We start from the raw sequence: 26,949 nt of genomic DNA, 5'->3' as shown, positions 1-26,949 counted from the left end.
GCATTTCTAAGCAGTACTAAATAAGCCATTGAAAAACAAAAACCATAAAAATGGCACCTGAATTAGCAACTAAAATGCCTTTCATTTTTTGTGTGTTTTTCGAACTCTTCATGGGTGATGTTTAACACAATGAATTAAAAACGTGCAATCCTCACATTTTTAGTAAGTCTAAAAATAGAGAAGTTCAACAAAAAGGGGATTGAAATAGGCCTGCAAATAAACTGATCCACATGCCATCTCAAACCAAATAACTTTGTATAGTATATATTAGTATGAGAGTCTTTCATTTTTATTGCATTTCATATTTCTTCCACTTGCAATTACAAGTATCTGAAAGCTGTTCGCTGTATTCCTTAAAAGTATTCAACATAACAGTGAAACATACATTGCAGCATTGGAGGTGGTGGGGGTTTTTTTTCAACTGAGATAATTCTAGTAAGTTTTATCTTGTAATTCATTCAAGATGGTTATGTTACTCAGAGAACTATATAAAAGCTGTTCAGGGTGGGATTGACTTCACTAAAGGCAGGTGTGTTCTGTGTACACATCTATGCCCGAACTGTTGAACTTTAGCTGAGCACAGCCTTATTGCTAAATAAGTAGTTGTCTCTATTTTGCTTTAATGCACACATTATTTCTATTACCTTGTAAGAATAGTAAGAATATAGTAAGTTGCTTTCTCTAAAGAGACCAACTGTGTCTAGTTTTTCTTACCTGCTTACAGACAGAATCCACTGAAACCTGTAGAAATATGTCGAAGGACTTTCATAGACTTTGTCAGATGTGCAAATTTAGGTGGTAACCAAGAGATTTTTTTCTTGTCTGAACGCTGAAGAACTGCCTAGAAATTTGCATTTTCCTTCCTCTTCAATTTTTGAGATTTTAGGAAATTTTGCCACAAAGCTCCAGTATAATCTGAAATACTGTGTCTGAAAACTCTTGGATATGGGTCTTAAAAAATAAAATATTTTTCTCAGGATAATGTGCACTTAATAACTGAAACTGTTGTGTCTCTCATGAGTGGTGGGATCTCACGAGCCCAGTGCTGTGCTGATACCTGACATCTTGTTAAGTGAACAAAACCCCTAGATGGAAGGAATTGAGAGTTCAGAAGTTTGGCAGACCAGATTTTGGGAGAGAAAGTGAGTGGCAATAGAATTCATTTGGCCTATGATCTGCCACAGACAGTGACCAAGCTTCCCAACCAGACATCTAAATATCAGGTTTCAATAGAAGCTCATCAAAAGAAAATAGCATTTCCAATGCACTTCCATTTTAAAAAATATTTAGTTTCCAAGGAAAACTTCTCTTCCAGAAAATTGTCAGCTGCAGGTTAAAAATCCTATTGGTCAGTGATAATGTCAGAATTCTATTTAAATACCTATCAAATAAGATCTTACAGAAAATGCTATCTCCTTCAGTATGTAACATTGCTTTGAATATGTTTACTACTTCATAGTCATTCATTTTAAGATGGAGGATGATTTAACAACTATATGCAGAAAACAGTTTACTCTCTAAAAACTTTGCATTTAATAAAGGATAGTTTCAACAATAAGATAAGAGAGCTCGTTCATGCTTGTTTAGGGAAATGAGCTAATCATATCATGGGTTGTTATCTGCTACATTGTTTGAGTTATAATTTTGTTTGCCTTCTAACCTCTCTCTATAATTGTGCCTATGTATGTTTATGACTACAAGGAAAATAGGGAAGCTTCCATGAGGCTTACCCATAATTTGATTTTATAAACATAATGTTCTTATATTGTGTGATCAAAAGTACAGAAATGCTGACAACTTACTTATTCTGGCACACAGCAAAAATGAAACTGTGTACTATGGCCTTTATGTTATGTGCCATGTAAGCATTTATTATATTTTTTTAATCTTTTGAAGGATGCAGAAAATCCTGCCAATTTGACCAGTTTTGTTGTGGCATGCAGTATTGGAAACTTAACCATTCAGGATCTTCAGGATTATGTGAAGGTTACAATCAAGCATACCAAAATTCAGGTAAAACAAGACTGATTATTCAGAGGAACAGGAATGTGAATTATATATAGTAAAGGCTAAGCATATAGCCTGATTTATATGGATGGATTCTGAGCAAGCGAAAAATGAAATTAAGAAGTCTAGAACAAAAGCAAGTAAGCAAAAAGTAGAAACAAATAACCTCTCCCATCCTCATGCATTCGTACTTCATTCATGAGCTAACATGCACCTGAAAGACCATTGATTCTGCCCCTCGGAGGTAACTTCTGTGCCAATAACTGTAGGTGAAACCTGTGTTTCATGACTACACTCGTGACCAGGGACATGATTTATTACACTGGAACTTCATAATTACTTAAATTCTTTGACCAAACATTAATCGCTTTGTTAATAGTTGCCAGAATTATTTTGTTGTCATGTGGTTTTCAGCAGAGGAATGGTCAGAAACACATTAATAAGAGATGACTACAGGAAATTTAGGGAAATACAGACCAAATGCAACCTTATGGCACATACTGTTTCAGTTAGAATATGTGTGAGCTTGAGTCTGTTCTCAGTATCTAATGCAAAAGAGGCAATAGCACTAGAGCCGTGAAAGAAAATGTTAAAATGCAATACCTAAGTAAATTGTTTATGTAATGAAAACCTGATTTGTAATTTTCACAGCTCGATTAACTTTATCTTGCATTGCATTACAATGAATATTTTAAGGTGAGGCAAAACAACCTCCACTTGGGTTCATCAGGCATTGGCACATTTTCGAGGCCTTTCATAGAGGATTCACGGAGAAGCCCTAAGGAAGTAAACAGTAAAAAGTATTTAGATTCTATAAAGACATCATTTTCATGGCTAACTTCAGTGACACAAGAAAACTTCATTATTCTGAGGATGTACAAAAGGAACTGTCGAACAGTACATAGAAGCAGTGCTCTAGATTTTGCAATTTGGACAAATCTGTCTTTTTAGCAGAAAAAACTCTTAATTTGAGACAAGTTTTCAACAATCAAAATGATATGGATTCTTCTGCTGGTTAAATGAAAATATATGCATTGCAATAGCTTTTGTAAATGTTAATGAGATTTAGGTCTGAAGATGTATACAAAGTCTACTTTTGCATCTATTCTTAGGAAGATCCTAAACCTACCTGTGTCTTCTGGGATATGAACAAAAATGGTGAGTTTAAAAATACTGTAATTTCTTTCATGTGGGGAATAAATGTGTCTGAGTTTTAAAATCGGTCACAGTATTGGCTATTTTGCTTCCAAATCAATCTTTACAGAATTCAGTAAAGTCCATTCAATGAAGTGTGTAATTTCTTCTATTAGTTACTTATATATTATTAGTATAGTTACATGTTACAGCAAATGTTAAATACTCCTTTTTAAAGTTTATGTTTAATGCAAATTTTTTAGGATTTTAAAATTTTCAATTAAGTTTTTCCACTTTTTTCCCATATCTGCAGTTCTTCACTGATCTCTCTGTATGAGCAAATTAAATTATAATGCTGCTCAGATACATGAATGGTTCTTAGCCATACTTTTAACTGCTCATGTTTTTAAAAACTGGGTTATATAAGTGTAAGATTTTGACTGTTACAGATCTTAAGCTTTTTTGGTTGCATATGGAGACACACATTAAAGGCAACATTTTAGAACATTCTTCATTGCTACTGCCAAACCTGTGTGTGATGTTTTACTCATGCTCTTAATCCTTTGCACAAAGTTGTTCTCTGGGATGACTTTCCAGATCTTTCTGTTTTAGAGATCACTACTGAAATGTTACTCTTCTTTACAATGAAACAGAGCTGTAGGATTTTGGATGGAGAGGTTTAGTACATAGAGTCTTACAAGAAATAAAATTTACCATCCGAATTTATACTTCAAAGCAGCAGGAAATACAGAGCAACTGAGGAGAATGCAGGAGGACAAAAATGAGCAAATAATCATAGAAACTAGTTAGGAAGCTGAACTTGAGAATCACATTAAAGGAGAAACACACAAGGAGGAAACTATTCCCAGTGGTTGCTTGAGTGGAGAAGAGTTTTAAGTGGTTTTGGAACATCTTCACAGTATTTTGAGAGAATGTCTTGAGTTTGAGTGTTTGATTGTCTTGAAGTTACAGAGCAAATTATGCTGGATTTTGTCAGGAGCTGTGAAAAAAAAGTCTTTAAGAGTCAAAAATATTAATTATTTTTAAAAACTAGCTCATATTTTGGCAGGGAAAAAAAAGAAAAAAGAAATTTTAGTTTTTAGCATGTTAATTTTTAAAACTAAAATCTTTCTACTTATTTTTCAGAATGGCCTTTTCAGGTGGGGTGAGTTGGGAATAGTTCACTTTATGTTTTTTTGGAAAGGCCACCAGGGTTCATTGGGATGACCCACTCTGACCTTCTGCATTACATGCTGCAGAAAGGAAGGGCGGGACCCTCTGCTCCTGAGCAATAAAAGCTTTCATGTGCCCAAGGATATATGAGTGGGAGGCAGGCAGGTGTAGACATAACATCAGTGGGGGAAAAAGGAGTTCTGAAACCATCTTATTATTGGGTAAAACTAAGGTATGTCTTAATGTGTGATCCACATAGTAGGTCTTACTCACTAACCAAAAACCTCCCCACCTTTATTATGCATCTCCATCTATTGCTTCTGCTCACCAGTCCATTCCTGGGACACTCATCTGGGGTGATTCTCTGCAGAAACTAGGAAATCTGACACTTGCTTCTCTCCTGGTTGTTTTTAGTGCTGGCTCATTTGGTTTGAGAAAGTACTTCTGTGTTTGCACAAGATGAAGTGAGAAATCTGCTAAAAGAGAGGTTGACATGTGTTGGTTGGACAGAAGTTTCTCATGTTTCATTTCCGCAGGTGGCAACGGTGGCTGGAACCCTGCGGGCTGCCAAGTGGATGCAGAGTCCAATGAAAATGAAACTGTGTGCTTGTGCAACCACCTCACACATTTTGGGGTCCTGATGGTAGGCAAACTCTCTGCTCACCAAGTTACCTTTCCCAGGAAGAGTAACACAGCTTTTGTGTGGTGTCAAGACAACTCTCATTTTTGTTACTTGGGTTCTTTCTTTTGCATATATTTCTTAATAATAATAATATGTGGGTTTTCCCCCCTTATTATCATAAAGTTATATTTTCATAACAAAGTAGCTAGTGATAAGGATTCGGGAACGAGATAATGAAGAAAGTTAGCAATGGAAGAATATTATTGTTATTTTCATTATTAAATTCTTTACAAGTGGCTAAATATTATTTTTTTAATTAAAATGTACCCATGAGATTTTTCTAAATTTTAAAAATACTGTGCCACAAAAGACCTAAGATTGAGACTTCTGAGTGATATCAAAATACAAATAACATATTATAACATCCAGCTGAATACAACCAAGGCCGAGTACTAATATTTCCACTGGCAACACAGGAAAAAAAAAGTGATCTTATTGAGCCCTAAGTTGCAGGGGATCTCTGACATGTCCTTTAACAGTATAATCTGACAAAAGTGACCTGCAGCTGAGGCAGGAGGTATGCAAAAAGAGGGAAGTGAATAAGAAAGAAGTCTAAGTATACTTGAAATTTCCAGATTGAGAAAGTGGGAAGTTGCTTGCAGGAAAAAAAAAATAGAAAAAAAAAGAAAAAGCATGAGAAGAAGTTAGAAATGCTGTTTTCAGAACAAAAAGAAGAGAGACTAATTGTCAGGAAAAACAGGGAAAGAAAAACATCCTACAGACGGTAGAAAACTATGAGAATGAAAAGTCAAGGGAGCACAATAATTCTCTTTCATCCTTAGGTCAAAAGGCTGACTTGTCCCTTGCAAATCTAGTTTGCAAATTTGACGAGATTTATCTAATGTCATAAACTATGAAGTGGCACCTTTTGCACAATGTGTAAACCCATATTGGCTGTTTTCTTGCTTGACTTTAATATATTTTGGGGATGCCTTATAATACAGGCCTTCTCTCAGAAAAAGACTGCTCACAGAGCACTGGTACAAAACATGTAGCCCGTACTCTGTCAGAGCCTTAAGCAAAGTCTCCAGACAGGGTGGGTAGCAGAGCAAAGCCTATCAGGGAGATGAAAGAGGGAACCATATGGTGCACTTCAGCCTCAGCAGCATAGCCTCCAGCAATTTGCACTTGTGAAGTGTTTTTCAGAGAGAAAAAAAATCCCGTGACAAAATGGAATACTGCTATCTTTTCTAAAATTTGGCGGTTGTTTATGCTCAATAACAGGCTGATACGTTCTTTTCCAGCTGAAATTAACATTCTTTGGCCTGTAAAACATAGCTGCAGAAAATATGTTGGCTCCTGGTCACAGCAGGAATAATTCCTATGTGGAAGTATTTGGGGTTTGAGGTAACTTGTGGCAGTGTCACATACAACTTTAACCACACAAGGGAGCCACATACACTGACTTTTTCAGCTTTGGCCTTCCAGACCCTTCTAAATAGAACTGCTCTCTTCACATCATGCTGAGATGTAGATATGAAAGAGCCACAAACTTTGTGTCTTCTTGCAAGCTAAATTATGGTCTTGTTCCACTTTTCACCCCCAAAGGGATAAAAAAAAGGCTTTCTTTAGGATATATTCAATGAGCCCCTTCTCTTCCCTGAATGCTTTAGTGGCAGTAGGAATTAAGGCAGAAGGTCTTTGAATTTGGGCTGCATTCCAGTAGATTTTTACAAAGTTTTGACCATTCTAATGGCTTCTCCATTTTAATAATTTCTTCTGACTTTATTTAGATACTAAATTATTTCCAAAGAATACTCTCCTTATGTTTAAATAAACTGTGATAGAAGGCTGGAATGGACTGTAAAAGGCTCCTGCCTTTTCCTATGAAGCATGTAAAGTTTTGTAGCATTTAATGTTTCTTTTTGATAGCTAGTTTTGCTAGGTACAACAATGACAATAACTGCAGAATTGACATCATTATCTGTTAGTGTTTGCTCACATTTTCTCCAAAGTGATATAAATCCAAACATCCTCATATTTCATTGTCCTTAAAAAAAGGAAACAACACTGGCATTTATTCTCAGATGGTACTATGGGGCAGTTACAGTAGACAGAAAAAAAAGAAAATCCTCAGAATGTTCCTACTTTATTCCCCAATTTTTTTTTTTCTGCTGTCCTTGTCATTACTTTTCTGACCAATTCTATTTAAAGTGTAGTTCTTATATCAAAACAGACCCTAAATCCAAAAAGCAATATCTTGCCCTTGGTTTCACCTGTAGATGTTTAGTTACATTGACTCTTATGAACTTTTAATAACAAAAAGGCCAGAAATTCCCCACAATGTTGCACATTTCAATATGAATACTTTTAAGTTACATTTTTCTAAATCTTACATCTTCTGAAAGAGAGTTGTATACACACAACAGAATTAAAAATCTTGGAAACTGGAGACTTTTCCAGAGAAGGACATTTGAATTCCTGGTACTGAATTATAAGGATCAGAATCAGGCTCTATCTGCCATTCCCAGCAGTTATAATACTTAAAGCACAATGTTTTGAAGAGCTGTGGGAAGGAAGTGAAAGGTGTAACAACTATAGACCAAGTACACACAGTAAAAATGAACCCCAGTGTCAAGGTTACAGTGGTGTTGCCAAAGTGCTTTTCAGTTTTATTGACTAATTACCAAAAAGACTGCTGTGCTCAGAGAAAAGGTGCTGGCTACAATTGATGTCTCTTCCTTCTCTCTCCCAGGACCTTCAGAGAACCGTGACGCAAATTGACCCACAGAATACCAAGGTCCTGACCTTTATCACTTACATAGGCTGTGGAATATCTGCTATATTTTCAGCTGCAACTCTTCTGACATACATTGCGTTTGAGTAAGTACCAATTCTGTGAACAACATCACAAGGAAGTACCTGTATGTGCAGAATGAAATAAGTTAGTTACGTGGTTAGTCTGGCTTTTTTGCCTAGGAGGGGAAATCTGTGTTTGAAAAAATCAAACCTGCAAAATCAGAGTCACAGTGTTGTAAAGTGGAAATTTGTTCAAGGGGACATAAGTTCAGAGTCTTTCCTCCAGTTTCTTATGTGTTGTGCTGCTCAGACTGGGGAATAAGGTGAATGTGTATCAAAATTTTCCTTTTGGGAATCCTCTAGATTTTGAACAGATAGGTATTATTTTAAAATTCTCAAAGAGCCTTTTTATAAAAACCAAACAAAACTTGCCTATGCAGGCATAACAGGTTCCAAGTTGAAAAAGAGAAATTTCCAATTGGAGGAATTACATTTTATACCCCTTCAGAAAGAAGTGGGAAGAGAAAGGAAATTAAAATAAATTATAAAGTGTTACAAGAATTTCAACAGAACTCCTGCTGAAATGTGAAAGTGACTCAAGAGAAAGCAAAAATTTTGAAGTAGTACAGTTCTGTGAACAGTAAAAAGAGAAAATGAAGTCATGTTAACACAAAGAAAGCATTCTGCCAGTAACAGGACAGGACATAGTAGCTGCTAAAGAAGGATAATTTTCTGGGGACAGAAGTGGGGGAGGGGGGCTGGAGAAGGGGGTTTTCAAGTTTTAAATAACTTCAATGATTGCATTCCTATTACATTACCTATGGTATAGTGTTCTGGTTCAAGTTGGTAGAAATTATTTGCTGCCCCCCACTACCCACATTTTAATGGAGACCAGTTTAAAAAAATTACTTGTTCTTCAGTCTTCCTAAGATCCTATTTAAAAACAAACAGAAAACCACATTCACTGGACAATATATTCCAAAACTTAGGCTAAGATTTACATATAAAATAATCACAGATGACCTTCTGGTCAGCTGTATTTTTTTTGCTTTCAATTAAAATAAAAAGTACTAGTTTATACTTAATTTGAAAGATTGGTTTGGGGTTTTTTTTCAATAAAAAAATCAGTTGCTAAAATACTGCAGCAGTTAATTAACTCATTATGGACCCAAAGAACTGGTAGCTTACCCCCAGCCACACATAGCTGAAGCCTTCAACAATCCCTCACAGAAATACACACCACTATGTCTTACTGCACAAACCCAGCTGGAAGGGGTTCCCTGTGCTTTTATTGACTTTGTGAAGGGGTAAACCCAGCTGCAATAGGTGGTTTGTGTAACTGCAGAAAGTTAATCATGTGCACCTGTGTTTCTCTCATTAGGAAGTTGCGAAGAGATTATCCATCCAAAATCCTGATGAATCTGAGCACAGCCCTGCTCTTTCTTAACCTGATTTTTCTGCTTGATGGCTGGATTGCATCTTTTGATATTGATGGCCTCTGCATAGCTGTAGCTGCACTTTTGCACTTTTTTCTCCTGGCCACCTTTACATGGATGGGACTGGAAGCTGTTCACATGTACATTGCTCTAGTGAAGGTGTTCAACACGTATATACGGCGATACATACTGAAGTTCTGCATCATTGGCTGGGGTGAGTTCAGTAGATGCAATATTTACATAAAATGTATGCTGCTGTATAAATGTTCTCTATAAATGCTGCTATATAAAAGCTCTCTATCAGAAATGCAGAGTAGAATTAATAATATCATTGTGTCATTTCCTTACCCCTGCCTGCAGCAGTGCCTGCATGCAGGCAGCCCTCTCTGTCACCAAGTTCCCCCATGTGATTCTGTGTAAATAACACTCTAACTGGCACTCTCCACCCAGAGCAGCTCACAGCCCCAGAATGAGCAGAGAGACCAGATAAACTGGTCTTGTTTTCCAAAGAGGCCAGAATGGGAGAGGGGAAATGTGAGTGTTGTGTCAGAGATGGAGAACTGTGTCAACCCAATGAATGCAGAAACTCTTGCAGTTACTGCAAAGCCTATGGAGGTTTTGCATTGACTTTCAAAAACTTTAAGTACAGCTTAAATTTTCTTGCCAACAAATACAAGCCTATTGTGGAATCAGAAACAACCAAAATTTTCTGAGATTCAGCACAATATTTAAACCACGAAGAGATCCTGGCTGCCCTAAGCAATGTACACAGCAGGACTTAAATGGAAAAAGCAATACTGAAAAATAACTGCAAGGCTCAAGCAGCAAGACTTTTATTCTTCATTTTTGTCTATATCAGGAATCTGTGGTTTCTCCCTGAATGCACATATTGTGTTTGAATTAATACAGCACAATGCTAAGCCATTAACCTTACGGCTAGAGCACTGACCTCGGTACAGCTGATAATTGATGTCTTTCCATTGGCAACTAGCATCCTCTTTGGCAACCTCAGCAGAGGACAAGGACTGAGTGGTCGGAAAAGCAAATTAACCTCTTCCCCTTTGAATCTGTTCTGTTATAGCAAGGATAAGGCATGTAAATAAGGCATATCAGGAAACGTACATTTCTTTTGTGTGAGCTGTACTTTTCTGCAGAGTTCTCCTCTGCATAGTTGTCTACTTTCCCCAAATACTCCCTCTGCTTTTTTATTAAGAAATACATAGTTTGTTTTATGGAAGCGAGGGGAGCACATATAAGTAAAGTATATATAATATGTATAACGCTGCAGAAGATATGTAATATGGGATATATAATATAATGTGGTTGAGAGAAACAGTGGAGAAATTGCAGGTTTAAGTTCATGTTCCCCAGTGACACAACCTAATGAATTCACATTAGCACGAAAAAAATCCCTCAAAAAATTCCTAATACCATCCCTCCGCTAGACCTCATTTTATGCAATAATTTGTTAATCTCACTATATAATGAGAGCCTGTGTGCAGTTGCAAATTTAACTTTGGGTAATTAAGGGATATTATTTTACTTTAGTTTATTGTTTTACTTTAGTTTCCTTATCACATACTAAACTTTTTATACATTACAGAACATTACAGGGCTTATTCATTAATGCCTCTTAATTACTTTAATAGTTCTATATATTTGTACTGTTTGAAAAATTGTTTCCTTCTACCTTCTCAGTGCAGTTTTCTCAGGATACTCTGTACTAAAACTATAGGGATGGAGACATCAGTAATTCAGCTTAGCATGGTGAATTTGAAAGTTTAGGAGATTTGAAAGCTCACCAGATTTCTTGTGTTACAGGTTTGCCAGCTCTGGTGATAGCAATTGTTTTAGCAAGTGCTAATACAAATGCAAGTCACATTTATGGCAAAGAGTTATATGGTAGAGATGCTAACGGGCAAGGAGGGGATGACTTGTGAGTATTTCTTTTGCTCTCTTAAAATTCAGCATTTATAGTTGCTTTGCAAAAGTCAATGGTGCATTAAGCAAGCAAAAAGGGCAAAACTGTCTTCTGAATGATTAGAATCTATAATGTGAAGAAGGCTGTTAGAGAAATTGGAGGGAAATCTGCATGACCCAATGCCACGTACAAACATGTCTCTGGCAAAGAATAATTTATAGGTTTTGTCATGAAAATAAAATAAAAATACCTGTTTTGGTTTGTCTTAAATGAAAGCTGTATTTTCTAGGTAAGAGCAAAGAAAGAAATCGTATAAAAATAGTTTCCTTTGTAAATAAACCAACCTTTTGCCGATGTAGTTCAATAGTCCTCTATGTTCTTCTCTTGATGTCCAGATAGTAACTCCAAATGCCAAAATTTTTATGTGAGTGCTCTTTTCCTTGCCTAGTGAAGCTTCATCATGATAAATAAAATTTCCATTTTTTATTTTATTATAGTATCATGCTGAGCATTCAGGCCATTTGCTGCAAGAGAAATTACTTAGGTCTCTCACATGGCTGACTGTCAAATGGCTGCCTCAAAAGTCCTGCTACTTCTCCAGTCGTGTTCAAGTTCTCCTTTAGCTCTAGTGGCAGAAACTTCAGATTTTTGACACTGAAGATCCAAGTTTGCCCATTCTGTTTTTAAAGCATTCAATGCTTCACACAGATGACAGCAGTGAATTTCTTTGTACTTTTTTCATTATAGGACTGCAGTTCCCACTGCTTCCCACCTTTTTAATTAGCTTTGACTAAAATGGGGTACAGCCCTCAGATTTCTCATATGATAACACTATAAGCCATGGTCACTTAAGGTGCCTCTGGGCTTCATCCTGTTTCCAAACAGAAAATGGACAAAGGTTTCATTTTACATTGTAGCTCTGCATTATTGGTATCAGAAATCGGCTCACTTTCCTTTAGTCATATGAATAATTGGAGGATAGCTTCCATTAACCAAAAATTATCCTTTTTTTTTTTTTTTTTTTTTTAATTTTTTTATAGCTGCTGGATCAAGAATGAAGTTGTCTTTTATGTGACTTGTGCCGGCTACTTTGGAATCATGTTTCTAATGAATGTCGCCATGTTTATTGTGGTGATGGTGCAAATCTGCGGGAGGAATGGGAAAAGAACCAATCGGAGCCTGAAGGAAGAGATCCTGAGGAACCTCCGTAGTGTGGTCAGCCTGACCTTCCTCCTGGGCATGACATGGGGCTTTGCCTTTTTTGCCTGGGGCCCCTTAACTCTTCCTTTCTTGTACCTCTTCTCAATTTTCAATTCATTGCAAGGTAAGCTGAATTTTTGTTCTATGAATGAATAATATTTGATCTGTTACTGTTCTGGGGCTTACTATGTCCAGTGATTGGACTAGGGAACACATATCTGAGCTCTCTAGGTTTTCCTTTGATGCTAAACCATCAATAGTTTCCCCTTATGTGGAATAATGATAACAACTACACCTGGGTCGAATATCTTACATAAATTCATTATGGTTTCCAGGTCTTTTTCCATAAAATGAACTATATTATAAATAGAGCTCTTCCTAGCTAACAGTCTGCAGTGTTCTCTGTTGAGACACATGCTGTATGACCTTCAGCATTTCCTTTCACTGATTATAACAAATATAGGAAGCCTTTTTCCTTAATTTATTCCTGTAGAAGAATCTCTAAAACTCATAACTATTTTATTAAGACATGAGAAACTCATAAAATAAACTTCAGTCCTGTCTCAGTGTGGACATATAGCAGAGACATATGGGATATTCTTTGCTTTAGAAAAATCCAGTGACTGTTATAGTCAGTTTATTTTTCTTTCCTTTATTCAAGTTTTCATTATTTTACTTTTCCAGCATAGTTTGCCTTTCTGAAAAATGCTGTAAATTGTAATCAAATGGTTAAAAATTACAGAATTATATAGCTGACATTTAAAAACATTCAGCTCAGAGCTAAAATTTGCATATGTTTCAACTGCCATAAAATTCTCTATCAGTGCTTGCCCTATCCACCTATAAAGAACAACTAAAAATTTAATGAAGAGAAAACCCTTCCAAGAAGGTCATTGGAAGTGCGTGCATTATACCACACACATATTGATATAAGAAATAAATCTGCCTGAAAAAAAAAAACCAACAAAAAACAAATTCAAGAATATCATTGAAGGAACATGTGTTATGCAACACAAATATTGAGATAAAAATTAAATTTTCTTTGGGTCAGCAAAATGTTTTCTCTTTATGGAAAAAAGTACTTAATGTCACCCTGTGCAGATTTTGTCTGATACAGTTGAGATGTATTTACTGTGCTGAAAGATTTCTTGAGCTTTCATGGGAAGAGAATAATGGTGTGGGTTTTTGTTTGGGTCAGTTTCAACCTAAAATGCTAAGAAAAATGACAAAAAATATTTGGATGTGGTGTTCTTACTAGAAACTGTTTTTTCCAAATGACAGGTTCTGATACTCCCCTAGCAGCATAATGAAGTATTTAGTGCATTGTGTCTGTGTTAGAAATTTAGAAGGGCCTAGAGAGATCAGAAGTATGGGAAGAACATGAAAAAAGATTTAAACTCTGAAAAGCTTGCCAAGGGTCAAATTGATCAAGTTCTCTGTAACCAGAATTTCCAGTGCAGTTAATTAAGCTTGTATGTGCAGAGTGCATACAAGGCTGACCACCATTGCTTAAGTCTCTGTGGGGTAATAGCACTATTTAATGGAAAATGAATATTTGGAAGGCAGTTAAGTCAGAAGATGAAACTGCAAAAGATGAGAAGTAAATGTAAAAAAAAGAGTGATGAGCTTTCCATGGATTGTGGTAGCAATGATGATGCAGTCTATGCTCAGGCATGTCATATCAAGCAATAGGAAATAACAATCTTCTATCTGAAAGTACGTATTGCTGTGTCAGAAAGAGCTAGCCAAAGCTAAAGAATAAAGGAAGAGGATGTTTAAAATCCCATATAACTGGTGCAGTGTTCATGTAGCAGTAAGGGGATGGAATGGGGCAAATCTTTATCAGGAAGCATTTCCTAGCAGCAAAAAATGTTTCAATATGGCAAGTCTTGCATCAGTATTAGCAGCTCAATTATGGAGATGTTGGTAAACGCGTCTATCCTCTCTCAAGTTTTTGAAAGCTGCACGAACATTTGAAGATATACCAGCAGCCTCCATCAGCAATTTTCTGGGCACTGGCAGTGAAAAAGCAAATTGCAGCAACTGCTAGTGTTACTGTACTTTGCTATTTCCTCTACATAGGAAATTATTTTTCTCTCCTTGACGCTCAGAGTAAAAAATCTGGGAACATTTCTTTTTTGGCTGCTCACTTTATATATATGCCTGGGCAAGCCAAATACTTTCATATCAGAGCCAAGCAAGAGCCAAGCCTAGGGTCTGATTTGTGTCTGGGAAACAAAACAAAAGCTGTACTACTAAAAGCACGTTGTAAACTTAATGAATAATGAAATACAGAGAAAAAAGTTCTGGAGGCCAAGCCCAGACAGGGCAAAGGCAAAGTACTTAATTCAGTACATTTGTTTTGCATTACTATGGAATATGCATTTTCTTTTTAACCGTTCAGAACATTCACTGCAATTTAATTAAGCATCAGTTTACTAAGTTTGTAAGCTTTGTAGAAGCCCTGAGAGGAACTTTGGGCCACAACCAACTTTATACCTCTAACCCTGTAAGAGCTGCCAGTGGTCACATTGGACTTGCTCTGTGATTTAAACAAACCACATAGAAAAATATTTTACTAAATGCAAATACAGTATCCATAATCCAAGAGAAACTACATTTGAGATGCATTAAGGCGATGCCTTTTTTAAAATGTGCTTTTCCTTTTTTTCCCCATCAGCTCTTGAAAAATTTTGTAAAAATTGTGTTTCATGACCCAACCCCTACCTAAAGTTAACTGATTTCAAAGTTTTCAGCCTGGCTTGGTGGCTATAAGCAAATACAAGCCCAGTTCAATGACATGCACTAGTGCAAAATTAGACCTCAGCAATCTGGAGGAGAGACGATAATTTGATTCTCCAGAAGATCTTTATCCAAGCCATACCCTGCCATTGTGTTCTGCCAGCTGAAACATGCTAGACATTAGTATACAGAACTGTTCATGATGATCATAAAGGAATGGTTTTAGAGGAAGCCATTTGACCACATTTGCCCACACTATGTAGTATTTATTCACATTTAAGGTAAATCATGAGGGATCTGGCAGTAGCGTTTGGCCATCAGGTGTTCGGCCTCGGGTTGACTCTCTCATGAGAATACGAGTAAAGCAAGAAATAGTCTAAGCCACATAAAAACAAAAGATTCCACAACCAGTGCCTGTCTGAGAAAAGTCAGGAACGTATGAGATTTCCAACTACTATATTTAGCTCTGAAGTACAACTCTAGGTGATGAAATTGTACCATACGCCCTGTTAAGACCTACCTTATCACATGGTAGGATGCTTACCTCCTGTCGTGAAAATAAAAACTTTAAAACTGCATGAGAAAAGCAACTCTACAAAAACATTCTTAAACACATTTACAATTGCATGTGCAAATCAGTTAGTTTTCTTTGGGATTAAGTAGCTGGACTTCTACTTGGTACTTGTGAACATATTCTTACCATTTTCATAATCGTTTCAAGTACATGCATGTGATGCACATAAATCCAGGTGTACTTTTTCAGAACACCCTTAAGTGCCATTTACAAGATGTCTGGTTTTAAAAGAATACAGCCCACAGTTCTGCACATATGGAACCACATCCAGGAGATATCTCCTTGCTAATATAATAGTGTTGGTATTTACTTTGCAATCTCTCTCTTGCAGTCCTGTTGGGTGCAAAATAATAGTTTGTTCAAAGAAAAGAAAGACCTTTTAATCATTTTCCTCTAAGCCAACAATAACAACAGAAAAACCACCCCCCCCCAAAAAAACAACAAAAAAAACCCAAAAAACAAACAAAAAAACCAAACGCATGAACACTGAGCTGAATCTAAATCAACAATGTCAGTAAAAGGCATCCTAGCCTCTGTATTCTGATATCCTATACACTTACATAGCAACTAGAGGATGGGAAAACTTTAGTTAATTTCCATACCTCTTAAATGATGCATGGATGAAAATAACCAAATCTTAAGTTGACTTTTTTCTTTATTTGCACTTCACAGTCTTCAGATAACAAACTTCAGTTAATCTGTTTATCTGTTTATAAATACCTGCTTGATTTGGTGTTTATTTGCTTTCATCACAGGTTTGTTTATATTTGTATTCCATTGTGCTATGAAAGAAAATGTGCAGAAACAATGGAGGAGACATCTCTGTTGTGGCAGATTCCGACTGGCAGACAATTCAGGTAAAGGCAGTTCACAGCTCCCCTCCTTAGGTGCTGCAGTTGTCTATAAAAGTCCAGGTAAACAGCTTCCTATGTTATTTTTAATATAATAGAAGGTAAGCCAGAAATGTGGAAAAATAGATTAATCATAGGCTGTCACTTCAGTACTAATAATTTCCAAGAGACTTTTCAGATATCACTTCATAAAAATTCTCAAATCTTTCAGTGTTCCATTAAAGGCAGCTGGTAAATTTTGTCATGCCATGGGCATGGTTTTGGAAGGCCCTTCAGACCCTAAAAAAAAAAAAAAAAATTAAATAAGGATCCAGAGATTCAAATTTTGTCATTCAAAATCCAGTCTTACTCATTTTCTTGTATATTAGAGTATGTTGACTTTGAATTGTGTGGACTGTTAAGCTGATGTAAGAGCAATTCTTAAAAGTTGCATAGAAATATTCTGACTTCTTTTGCTTTTATCTTTGCCTTTTTAAACTGTCCTGTCCTTTACCATTTAATTCAGAGACTATTAAAGACTCAGAAACATGGAAAATTCCTTTAACAGAAGCCTGATTGGGTTCTAGAACTGAAGTTCATCTTCATCTGCAACAGTCAGAAAGGAGAGATTTTGGTTTGGACACATGAAAAGTGCAACACTTGAGCCACAGCATTTATAGTCTCCTGCACTTGGATCATGCCATCTTGGATGGCATGAGACTGCTGTGTTCAGGCAACTGGCCCTTCCTTTGCTGTCTAATGTGGTGATTTGGACCATATAATTCTTTCTCGTATGGTTCTTGTTCAATGATGAGTGTTCAAATCTACAGTTGGTGTAAGGTGGCATAAGCTCATTGCTTGCTATGGTAAGCTTTCATTTTGTAGTAAGAAAGCTTGATTCTTTATTTCAAGGAGTTAGTACAAATTACGAAAATCATATTTGTTCTGATCAGACATCCAATTGTTTCATATGTTCAGTTTCCTTGTGGTTTATCCTGTAACTCCTGAACTGAAAAACAAAGATGGATCAAATTATTTCCTTCCTTTTTTTATGCTGCTGTTGGGCAGCTTGTGGGTATGAATATGGTAGAAATAAAAGCATGAAGGATTTGAATATTACAGTGGTATAGTTAATGTGATGTCATTATGCCTGGCATTAACCAGTGCCACAGGCTGGTTTTAATCTCCATGAACCTGACACTGTTTTCAGGCAGAACAGTGATATAGAAGTCAAATGTGAACTTGCATACCTAACTCCTGTAGCAATAATTTAGGATAAAGTATTTGTCTTGATTTAAATCAAGACTAAAGTGGCTCATGTATCTTTGGCTTGGACTTCTCTCACATTTTGTGAATTTCATTGAAGTACCGTGAATAACAGCAAGATGAATAAATTGTGAAACTTCCTGCACTTACCTGCAATTATATGATACAAAAGTAGTTAATTTTATTCTGCTGGTATTGGGACACCTGTGATGAGTTTTTCAGTGTTAGGGTTCTTTGGTCAGGTTATTGGTATTAGCTATTTAATTTAATTTTGGAAGTTGTTCCAGCCTAAGAGCCTATTGTACTAATGGTTTGGAAAAATTCTTTAAATGTGAACTACTGAATAAACTTTATTATATAAATAGTGCACTAATATGCTGAACAACAAGTTAGTTGTTAGTATGTAGTATCTTCCTCGGCAGGAGATCAAACCCTCAGATGATAAGACCACTGTAAATGATCCTATCTATCCCTTTCCTATCACCTTTGGATTTTGCTCTTCAGGTCGGGAAAGTTTGGTATCCCTGTATTGCTACAAAGCTTCTCTGCACTCCTGCATTCTGGATAGCCAGATCATACTTGCAGTTCTGCTGTCCAGCCAAACTACTGTTAGAGTGTTAGAGCCACCATTTTCAACTGCTGTGGTAGAGTAAATCAAGTTTGAATAATTTTATAGTTCTTTAAAACTAAAGAGGATACCTAACAGGAAAAGGATAGGGTATTTGTTATAAGCAATGCTAAGAAATGCATCAGATATTTTAAATACTCATAATTGAATAAATTAAGCATTTATTATCTATGGCACTTATTTACGTAAAACTTCTCAATCATCTTTAGATTGGAGCAAAACAGCAACCAATATTATAAAGAAGAGTTCAGATAATCTTGGGAAATCCTTATCATCTAGTTCCATTGGCTCCAATTCAACCTACCTAACATCCAAATCAAAATCTATGACGAATACATATTGCAAACGAAACAGCCATACAGGTGAGTTCTTGCGCTGCGACCCAATGCATCTGTGAATACATAGGTTTGTGCTAAAGGTACAGTAAGTGTTCCTACCCAAAGGTTAATGTGAGAAAATGTCATCAATTCATATAGTGTCAATGCTTTTAAAACATATGTTACTGTTTAATAAGAATCCTTGCCTAACATGCAATACATCCAATATATAGATCTGATCTCCGCATGTTCCCATACTAAATGAAATAGGCTTGATGAAAGCAAATTTTGCTTATTATCCTATTGTAAACACAGGGTAGCCAAAGCACAGAGAGATGACGTTCTTCACCCAAGGTAACATGAAAGCTGGCAGTACAGCTGGAAATAGGAATCAAGTCTTCAGAGTCCAAGTCCACAGCTGATTGTCTTGGTTAAACTCCTTTCATCTAACTGTAAAACATTTATCGGTAAAACAACAAATGGAGCCTACTCGGAAATGGACATTGTGTTCCCAGAGTATGCATTGTCTTGCCCTTCTACAAATAGCCTTATCTACTGCGTATTTATTTAGATGTCAATGGTATATGTAATAAAAGGCATCATCTGTATTCCACTCATGCCATGAAAATGTGCTCATTTTAAGAACACTTTAAGGGAGAAAAGAAAGAGAGCAGCTGGAATGATTTGCAAGTTTGGTTATGTCTGAGATAATATTTCAGAAATTCACTTATATAGTTCAGATTTTTTTTGTTACTCTGTTTTTGTGAGTGCATGTTTTTGTCCTGTGTAAAGTCACATAGCATTATTACACAATACTCTTTTACAAATATAGTGGAAATAAAATCTGCACACATATTTAACTCAAAGGTGTGTTTACTTGCTTTAAAATATTTATTAGAAAAAATGTTTGCATATGAATTAGATTATTTCACTAGAAGGAAAGTTATGTTGTTTCTTAAGTATAAATTATTTTTAAGCCCCCAATGTCTCATTCATGATGGTACACTCTCCTTTCTTGATGCATGACACAGTTTCCAGGAAATACCTTTTATTTTTTTTTTTATTGATGATCATTACCTGCTTCAGTTAGGTACACACATCCCTTTTTTTTTTAAGAATTACACTTGTTTTCTTGTTGACCAATATTCAGTGCATCCACTACCATGAGGGATTGTGCATTAGGTATTTTAAGAGTTTAAAACCTTATTGGTTATTGACAACATACATGAAGTATGTCTGCTTTGAACACAGTAAAAATGAGAGATATCTTAGAAATTCCTGATAACTGATAGCACCTGGGCTTGCTCTCAGGACTGCTATTCACAACTGCACTGGGAGCACACGGCTGCTGCCTGTCTCCCCAGGCTGTCTGTCCCTGCTGCCAGGTTGGGTTTGGTGTACAGTGCACCCAGCTGCCCTGATCAAGCCATTCATTCATCTCCTCCCTGTCGGAACACTTCTGCCAGCAGTCTTCCAGAAACAGCATCTTTAATATCCACCAATCACAGTGCTGTTGTTGAATTAATAGTAGAGGAGGACAGCATTGTGCCCTTTCTGCAGCATACGGAGAATTACCTTTTGTACTCATGACAGATCAGTCTTTAGATCCTTGGTCTTGGGATTAATGATAAAAATATGCTTAAATGCTTTGTTGGACTCAGGGCTTTTTATCAGGATAACACTTAAGAAGAAGACTTTGTGGTGGAGTTTATGCAAGGTGTTCTTGAAGTAAAACAAACTGTTTCAGATAAAAAGTAGTAAAGGTAAAATAAACTGACTCATAGATGTTCTTCAAAAATTATGAGCTGAATCCCATGCAGAAATTATTCCTAGAAAGGATTGCAGTTCTTAATGTAAACAAAGTTTGTAATGTGATGGTTTATTGGGCATTAAGGGACTACAACAATTTTCTTTTTATTTTTTTGAATTTTATTACATTTTACTTTGTTCTCTAAAAATACACATCTTATTGTGATACTCCACAGGAATTTTTGATAACACTAGGTTTTTAAATACTGACATATCTTCTCCTGTGTAAAAAAAATAAAATAATAAAAAATAACATTCAGATTCTGATTTTTAATATAGCTGAACTTCTCAGTTTGCCAACTTAGCTAAATTGCAGGCAAATAATGTCATAGCTACATGTCTTGGCAAGTCTTGTTAATATGGTTATAATGTGCTCCCTGGAATTGACACAGGCATTCATGTGTTTGTGGTGTAGATAATGTCTTCTAAGGCCCTTTCCTCATCAGTGGTGGAGCATTACAGGTAAAGTGAGAATTGCTTTTGTTGAATGCATGGTTGGAACAGGGTGGAGGGATGCTTCTTGCATGATGTCCTCATTGATGCAGAGGATTTTGCTAATCAGAAACGCTGCTTATTTCTATTCCATCTTGCGCCACTGATGCTGAATCAAAGGACAAGCATGCTTCAGACTCTGGGTGTCTGCACTCTGCATGGGGCACAAAGCATTTAGAAGATACCACTTTAGAAAAGAGACCGTGTCCTGACATTAATGCCTGTGTGCAGTAGTCTGGGGAAAGGAGATTATCCTGAAACACCCGTACACAAAGCATACATTAAAAAGCAAAAACAATCTGATTGAGTTCCAGAAGATTGTTTAGTATTTATCAAAGTTATTACAGAAAATTTAATGTATTTATATTTGGTCTATGGCCATTACTGGATTAGTCTCCTAGACATTGAGATTTTTGTATCTATTAGCACCCAAAATTACTCTGAAGGATGAAATATATATGCCTGAAAGCCATCCTGTGAACTGCTGCTTGAATACAGAATACACCAACACAAATATTGGATGGACCCTCATGAGTGAACAAAAGAGGTCACTACAGCATCTTGTGCCCCAGCTGTCTACAAACCCAAACCAAATTCCTCATAGAAAGTACTTAAATACCCTCTGTAACACTTCTGTGAATTAGAAGTTAAGACTATCTCTGCAGAGAATTTGGTCATACAACTCCCACTTATTTCAGGGATACATGATTTTAACCCTGTACTTAGATGTGAAGCCATTGGTTAGTAAATGCATAAATTTGAAAGGCTCTCAGGACTCAGATATTTGCCATTGGACGTGGAGTTATTCGCTGCAATTCATGAACATTCTTGCGTGCTTTGAAAAGATCATCCTGATAAGCCTCAACATGCCTGTTTCTGTTTTAATGAGTGAAACTGTTTTGATTTCTCTGTCTGCAATCCATTTCTCCTTTGCAACACTTTATGCTCTTTTATGGCTTGATATCATGACTTTTCCAGGGATGGGTTACTTTTCTGTTTATTTTTAGTTGGTTTATTTCTAAGAAAAGTTTTTTATGAAATCATAGTTCAAGTAGTATGCTTAGTTCTTAAATGATCCTTTAACAAGGAGTTTTTGGAAATGACTTTCCCGAGGTCTTGTAAACAGCCATCAAAACTGTCACTTGTAGAAAACATTGCTTCCCAGGGTACTCCACCTTACTGGTGGCTTGAAATGGTCCAGATCTTGCCCAGGGTCAGAGAATTAATTCCAGCTTCACTACAGTGGAATTAGGACAACATACTTGAGAAAATGAGAGACAAGCTCTCTCCTCATTTCTCGCTGCGTTAGCTCTACCTACTGACCATTCTCTGAACAGCACTAATGTGAGCCACTGAAGCAGACTTACCCAGTCTGGCCAGGAGTTGCCTTGCTTCTTTATCTCTTCAGCTTCACCCTTGACCTCTAGCTCATGGACTCTGAAGGGATGCACAGTTGTTGCATCTTTTCCTCCCTATAAATTTTCAGCCTGTACCCTCCACCATATGGAAAAAACAAAGTGATTCTAGGCAAGTACAAAGTTTTGGCCAGTTCTGGCTCTGGTTATTTGCTTTAAGATGCAAGACATCCTTTGCTACATTCAGCACAGATTATATTATTTCTGTGCATAGCTCAAAACATCCACTGTTGAAATAATTAAATCTGTTTACTGTCATTCTACAGTACTTTATTATGTGGAGATGCTCTTTATGGAGATCCAGTGCTATCAAAATGTTTTTGGTTTGTAAGATTCAGAGCATCAGCAGTAAATTAAGATATTAAAAGGTCATAGGAGACAGTAACATTTTAGGCAAAATAATGGGGGGATAATTTCAAGAGATACCTGAAAGGTCTGCCCACAAAACCAGACATCTCAAAAGAATTTAGAAGAAGCAATGCCAATCCCAAAGGGCATTAATTTAATTCAGCAATAGTGGCAATTGAAGGCATATCTATGTGGGGGTGACACATTGAGTTTGCTTAAGAGGCCCTAACTTCTTCTTGTTGCTTTTTCCTCCTCTCAGAGAGTGTTTTTCTTGACAAACCATCTTCAAAATTTGCCCAAGAGGATGGAGAACAGACATCAATCATCCCTGTCCACCAGGTTATTGACAAGGTCAAAGGATATTGCAATCCTCACTCCGACAACTTCTATAAAAATATCATCATGTCCGACACATTTAGTCGCAGCACAAAGTTCTAACTGGGTTTCTGATATATTGGAATACAAAGGAATACAAAAAGTCTGCCTGGAACTGAGAATATTGGATGTCATAGAACGTGACCTGTTCAGTTATTTTTTCCCAGTTTATAGTGTTCTCCTGTAAACAGCTTCCACTTAAGGACTGATTTCTCTTTTACTGTTGTGGAAAAAGACAATTTTCCACCATGGTATTGAGCTGTTTTTAAATGTGTGCCAGCCAGCATGATGCCTGGACAGCCAATTGTAATCCTGTGTAAATATCTTTGAAGAGCCACAAGGCTAACTTTAAATTATATAATCCAAACAGATGCAAGTCGTGACTCCTGGAGAAAATAGCAGACACGTCACAAAGTGCAGGAAAACTTCTATTGAGCAGTTTGCTGATGGTCTTTTTCTTTTGAAAAATATGGATTTTCCCTATTACACTTGCTAGATTCTTGCTTCCTGAATGTCTAGTGCTGTTCTTTATTCATAAGTGAGTAAAACCCTAACACCAGTTAAAGGGTTATTATAAACCATTTTGCCTAAATAGACCTAATCATTACTTACCAAAACATTCTGTGCTGTAAAGGCAGGCCAGTTTGTATCCCTATACATAGAAACACAGTTTACACAAAGTCGTGTTTCGGCATTTATTAATTGGTATGTACGAAATGCAGTGTCTCCCATCTCAAGTTTATGTTTAATGTTCTTTTTTCACAAAACAAAATAACAAAAGGACATTCAACAATATATAGATATATAAATATATACCTAGAACTCTCTCTACACATATTTTTTATAATAATGCACATGGTAAATATGACAGTGTATACCACAGACAATCTAAAAATAATGGACGGTGCTAAAACTTAAGTTTAAATATTTAAATATAAGATGAATTCTTTGTAAACCCATGAGTTTGTCAGTCTCTGTACTTCAGATATACTGTATGTATAGACACCTCCAAATGGCATTACAACATTAGGATAACCTGGTCAACCTATTGTTGACCAATAATAAATAAATAACATTTTTCTGGGCACATAACGTTATCAGTATCAGTATCCCTCTCTTGCCTCCCTGTTGAATGACATGATTGAGGTTGTTGGATGTTTAAATGGTGTTCAGGCAATATTAGGGAATTGCACATTGCTATACTGTGTCCATAATGACACTGAGGGGTGTGGGTGTGTGTGTGCAGAGAACAGAGAAGAGCATAAAATGCTTACTTGTTTTACTCTCTATAAATGTGTGACACATTAGCATGTGACCTTGAGTGCCAAAAGGGCATGTCTCCTCATGAACCAAGTTTCACCCCATGACAAGCATTATAAAAATTGTAGCTGCACATGTTTCTGAAGGCATGTGCTGAAACATCAAAGGTTTTTTCAAGTACTGCTTTCAGATGAGAATGTGTCCTAATGGAAGTTTTAATTTTTAAAAATTAATCCTTTTTTTCAACCAAAATATTTTTAGCTGCATATTCAATTATTTAAATTCAGAGAGCAGAAAGTTGTGCTGAGATTTTTCAGTTGCCAAGCAGGTGGACACTCAGTGATTAGGGATGTGGATTTGTGCTTTCTCTGCTCTTTGCACGTGCTTTTGAGTGCAGAGATCATTTAATGCTGTGACCGCACAAATGGCCCACTTTCCCTGGCTGCAAACACCTGGCGGGAGGAGGATGTGCTGACAGCGTTCCACCCAGGAACACTGCTGTCGCTACACGCACCTGAACGAAACCTCAGGCTCGTAACTGCAAATACTTCCGTGGTGTATGAATGGACGTCAGCCCCATTCACTCAAAATGTAATTAATAACAGCGATGACTGTTGTCAGATACTTTTAATAATTGAAATCATTTACGGAGAGATTATGTACAAGCATTTACTGAACTTATATTTTATCATCCCACTTGCTTAACTACTGTAGATAATAGTGTTCACAAAGCAGCTTACTGTGAGATTTCTACCTGATTAAGATGTTCAAAATTGAAGAGAAGGAAAATCAAACATTCCTGAAAAAAATGAGGAATCAATAAAACATATTAGATCAGTAAAACATAAATAAAAAGAAAACACAGTATTCTGAATGAAGCTGAGCTGTAACCTATCAGTTTAATGTACATCTACCTGTATTTTTGCTGAATTAAGATTTTTTTCTCTTTTTTTTACTACCATGTAGTAGTCTTAAACTCTGTGTCACTTAGTTGCTCTTGAATGCTCTCAATTCTACAATGTAAAGCTTCTGTTTTGTAGTTGACATGCTGTAACCTCCCTTGTATATATTTATTTATTTATGAGGTTAAATATGTCGAATATACTTAGCACTATAATGACTGTTCTTGTTACTTTAATGCTAAGTTTCTGCTTCATAGAAGAAGAGGGAAAGAAAAATTTCTTATATGTTTTTTCTAAATAACTTGTGAAACAATTTACCATAGTTTTATCTTTTGCAACTTTGAGGAAACTTGTCAGTGTAATTTGTAATACTAGTCAGTGAAATACAGTGTAACAGGTTTGAAGATGGACTAAAATGGAAAGAAACCTTTTCAAGTAAACATTTTTTATGTTAGTGTTCCAAATAATTAAAGCCTTTTAATAGTGAATGGTTGACTTTTATTTTTCCTTTTTAGTGTTTAATGGCAAAAATTACACAGTGGAATTCTGGAAAATAATCTTGTGGGTTTTTAAGTACTTGAGACACGTACACGCCTAGCCAAAATGTTGGAAATAAATGTGCAAGACTAACTCCATCTCATTGGGGGAACGCATTTTGCAGAATATGCCTTTCCCTTTTGTAATTTACTCAATGCCACATTCAGTGAATGATCTGGAAGTTATGCAATCCCATTTATTTAACGGTGGCAGCCGTGTCATAGAAATGAAAGGAAAATCAAGGCAACAGGATATGCTGGGATGGTATTTTAAAGTAATACAAATGAATAATCTAAAACTCAGGAGTTATTCCTTTCTATATGTTTCTCTCCAGCTGAATGTAGTCCATCATTATCAGTAATTTCATTCAACTTGTAATCATACTTTGACTGATCACTGCTGAAATATTTGATTCAGCCAGTCTCTTGATTAATGTACACTAATGTATAAACAATAAATGTCACACACTAATGGCCTACCTTTATTTGCTTACCTCTAAAGAACAGGGAAATATGCTGAAATGTGTCAGATCTGCTCCCCTGTATTTAAGTCTCATCACAGAAAATGCACAGAATACGAGGATTTAGCAGTGATATCTTTTGGAAAGCATTAAAAAAAAACCCCATGGAAAAGGTGGCATTTATTAATGAGGTTGCTGGGTGTGCCTGTGCACAGTCTGTGTGTGTCTGTGGACAGTGAACACCACCCTTGGGCTTTATGCCTTGAGAAGTGTGGGAGGACCCTCTGAGGAAAGGAGCCCAGGATTTTTTTCCAAGTAGAATCTTGGCAGATGCCAAACTTGTAAGGAGTGATTTGCAGCATTTGGGGGTGGATTTATTTTTCTCCTCATTTCATCACTTTTTAAATACCAAGAACAATTTTATTTTAATCCTCTACTGTTAGCAGCTTCCTACTGTAACCCATTGAGTTACATAAAATGCCACTTCATTTTATTACTTTTAAAAGGCTGATCTATAATCAGACACATCTATGTAACTTCAGGGACAGCTACCGAGTTACAGGGCAGCAACGTGTCATTCATGGAGTCATTATAAAAAGTTTTTATGCATTTACTATATATAAAGATGTAAACCCACATATGGGTCAGCAAATTAGGCAAAGGGCTTAGAAGTTAATGTCAGGGAAGTCAATTATGCAAACC

At 36.3% G+C, this 26,949-nt stretch overlaps 1 protein-coding gene across 6 annotated transcripts in view; it reads left to right on the top strand.

Annotated features, from left to right (window-relative positions):
• Positions 1-26,261, top strand: part of ADGRG6 (adhesion G protein-coupled receptor G6) — a 111,605-nt gene extending 85,344 nt beyond the window's left edge. For 4 of the 6 annotated variants that reach the window (XM_032101995.1, XM_032101993.1, XM_032101994.1 and 1 more), the window contains 10 exons: positions 1,897-2,013; positions 3,120-3,165; positions 4,851-4,957; positions 7,692-7,819; positions 9,117-9,385; positions 10,993-11,107; positions 12,133-12,416; positions 16,364-16,465; positions 18,542-18,694; positions 22,973-26,261. In XM_032101995.1, coding sequence (XP_031957886.1) covers positions 1,897-2,013; positions 3,120-3,165; positions 4,851-4,957; positions 7,692-7,819; positions 9,117-9,385; positions 10,993-11,107; positions 12,133-12,416; positions 16,364-16,465; positions 18,542-18,694; positions 22,973-23,151 — 1,500 coding nt within the window. In that variant the 3' untranslated portion in view covers positions 23,152-26,261. Of the gene's footprint in view, positions 1-1,896; positions 2,014-3,119; positions 3,166-4,850; positions 4,958-7,691; positions 7,820-9,116; positions 9,386-10,992; positions 11,108-12,132; positions 12,417-16,363; positions 16,466-18,541; positions 18,695-18,964; positions 20,718-20,873; positions 20,921-22,972 lie in introns of those variants that run through there. The other 2 variants (XM_032101996.1, XM_032101997.1) reach the window with 2 other exon arrangements.
• Positions 26,262-26,949: the final 688 nt, after the last annotated feature.

Source organism: Corvus moneduloides, chromosome 3 (assembly GCF_009650955.1).
Source record: "Corvus moneduloides isolate bCorMon1 chromosome 3, bCorMon1.pri, whole genome shotgun sequence".
NCBI classification, from domain to species: domain Eukaryota; kingdom Metazoa; phylum Chordata; class Aves; order Passeriformes; family Corvidae; genus Corvus; species Corvus moneduloides.
Note: the sequence above shows the minus strand (reverse complement) of the source record. Positions and strands in the feature narration are given on the sequence as shown.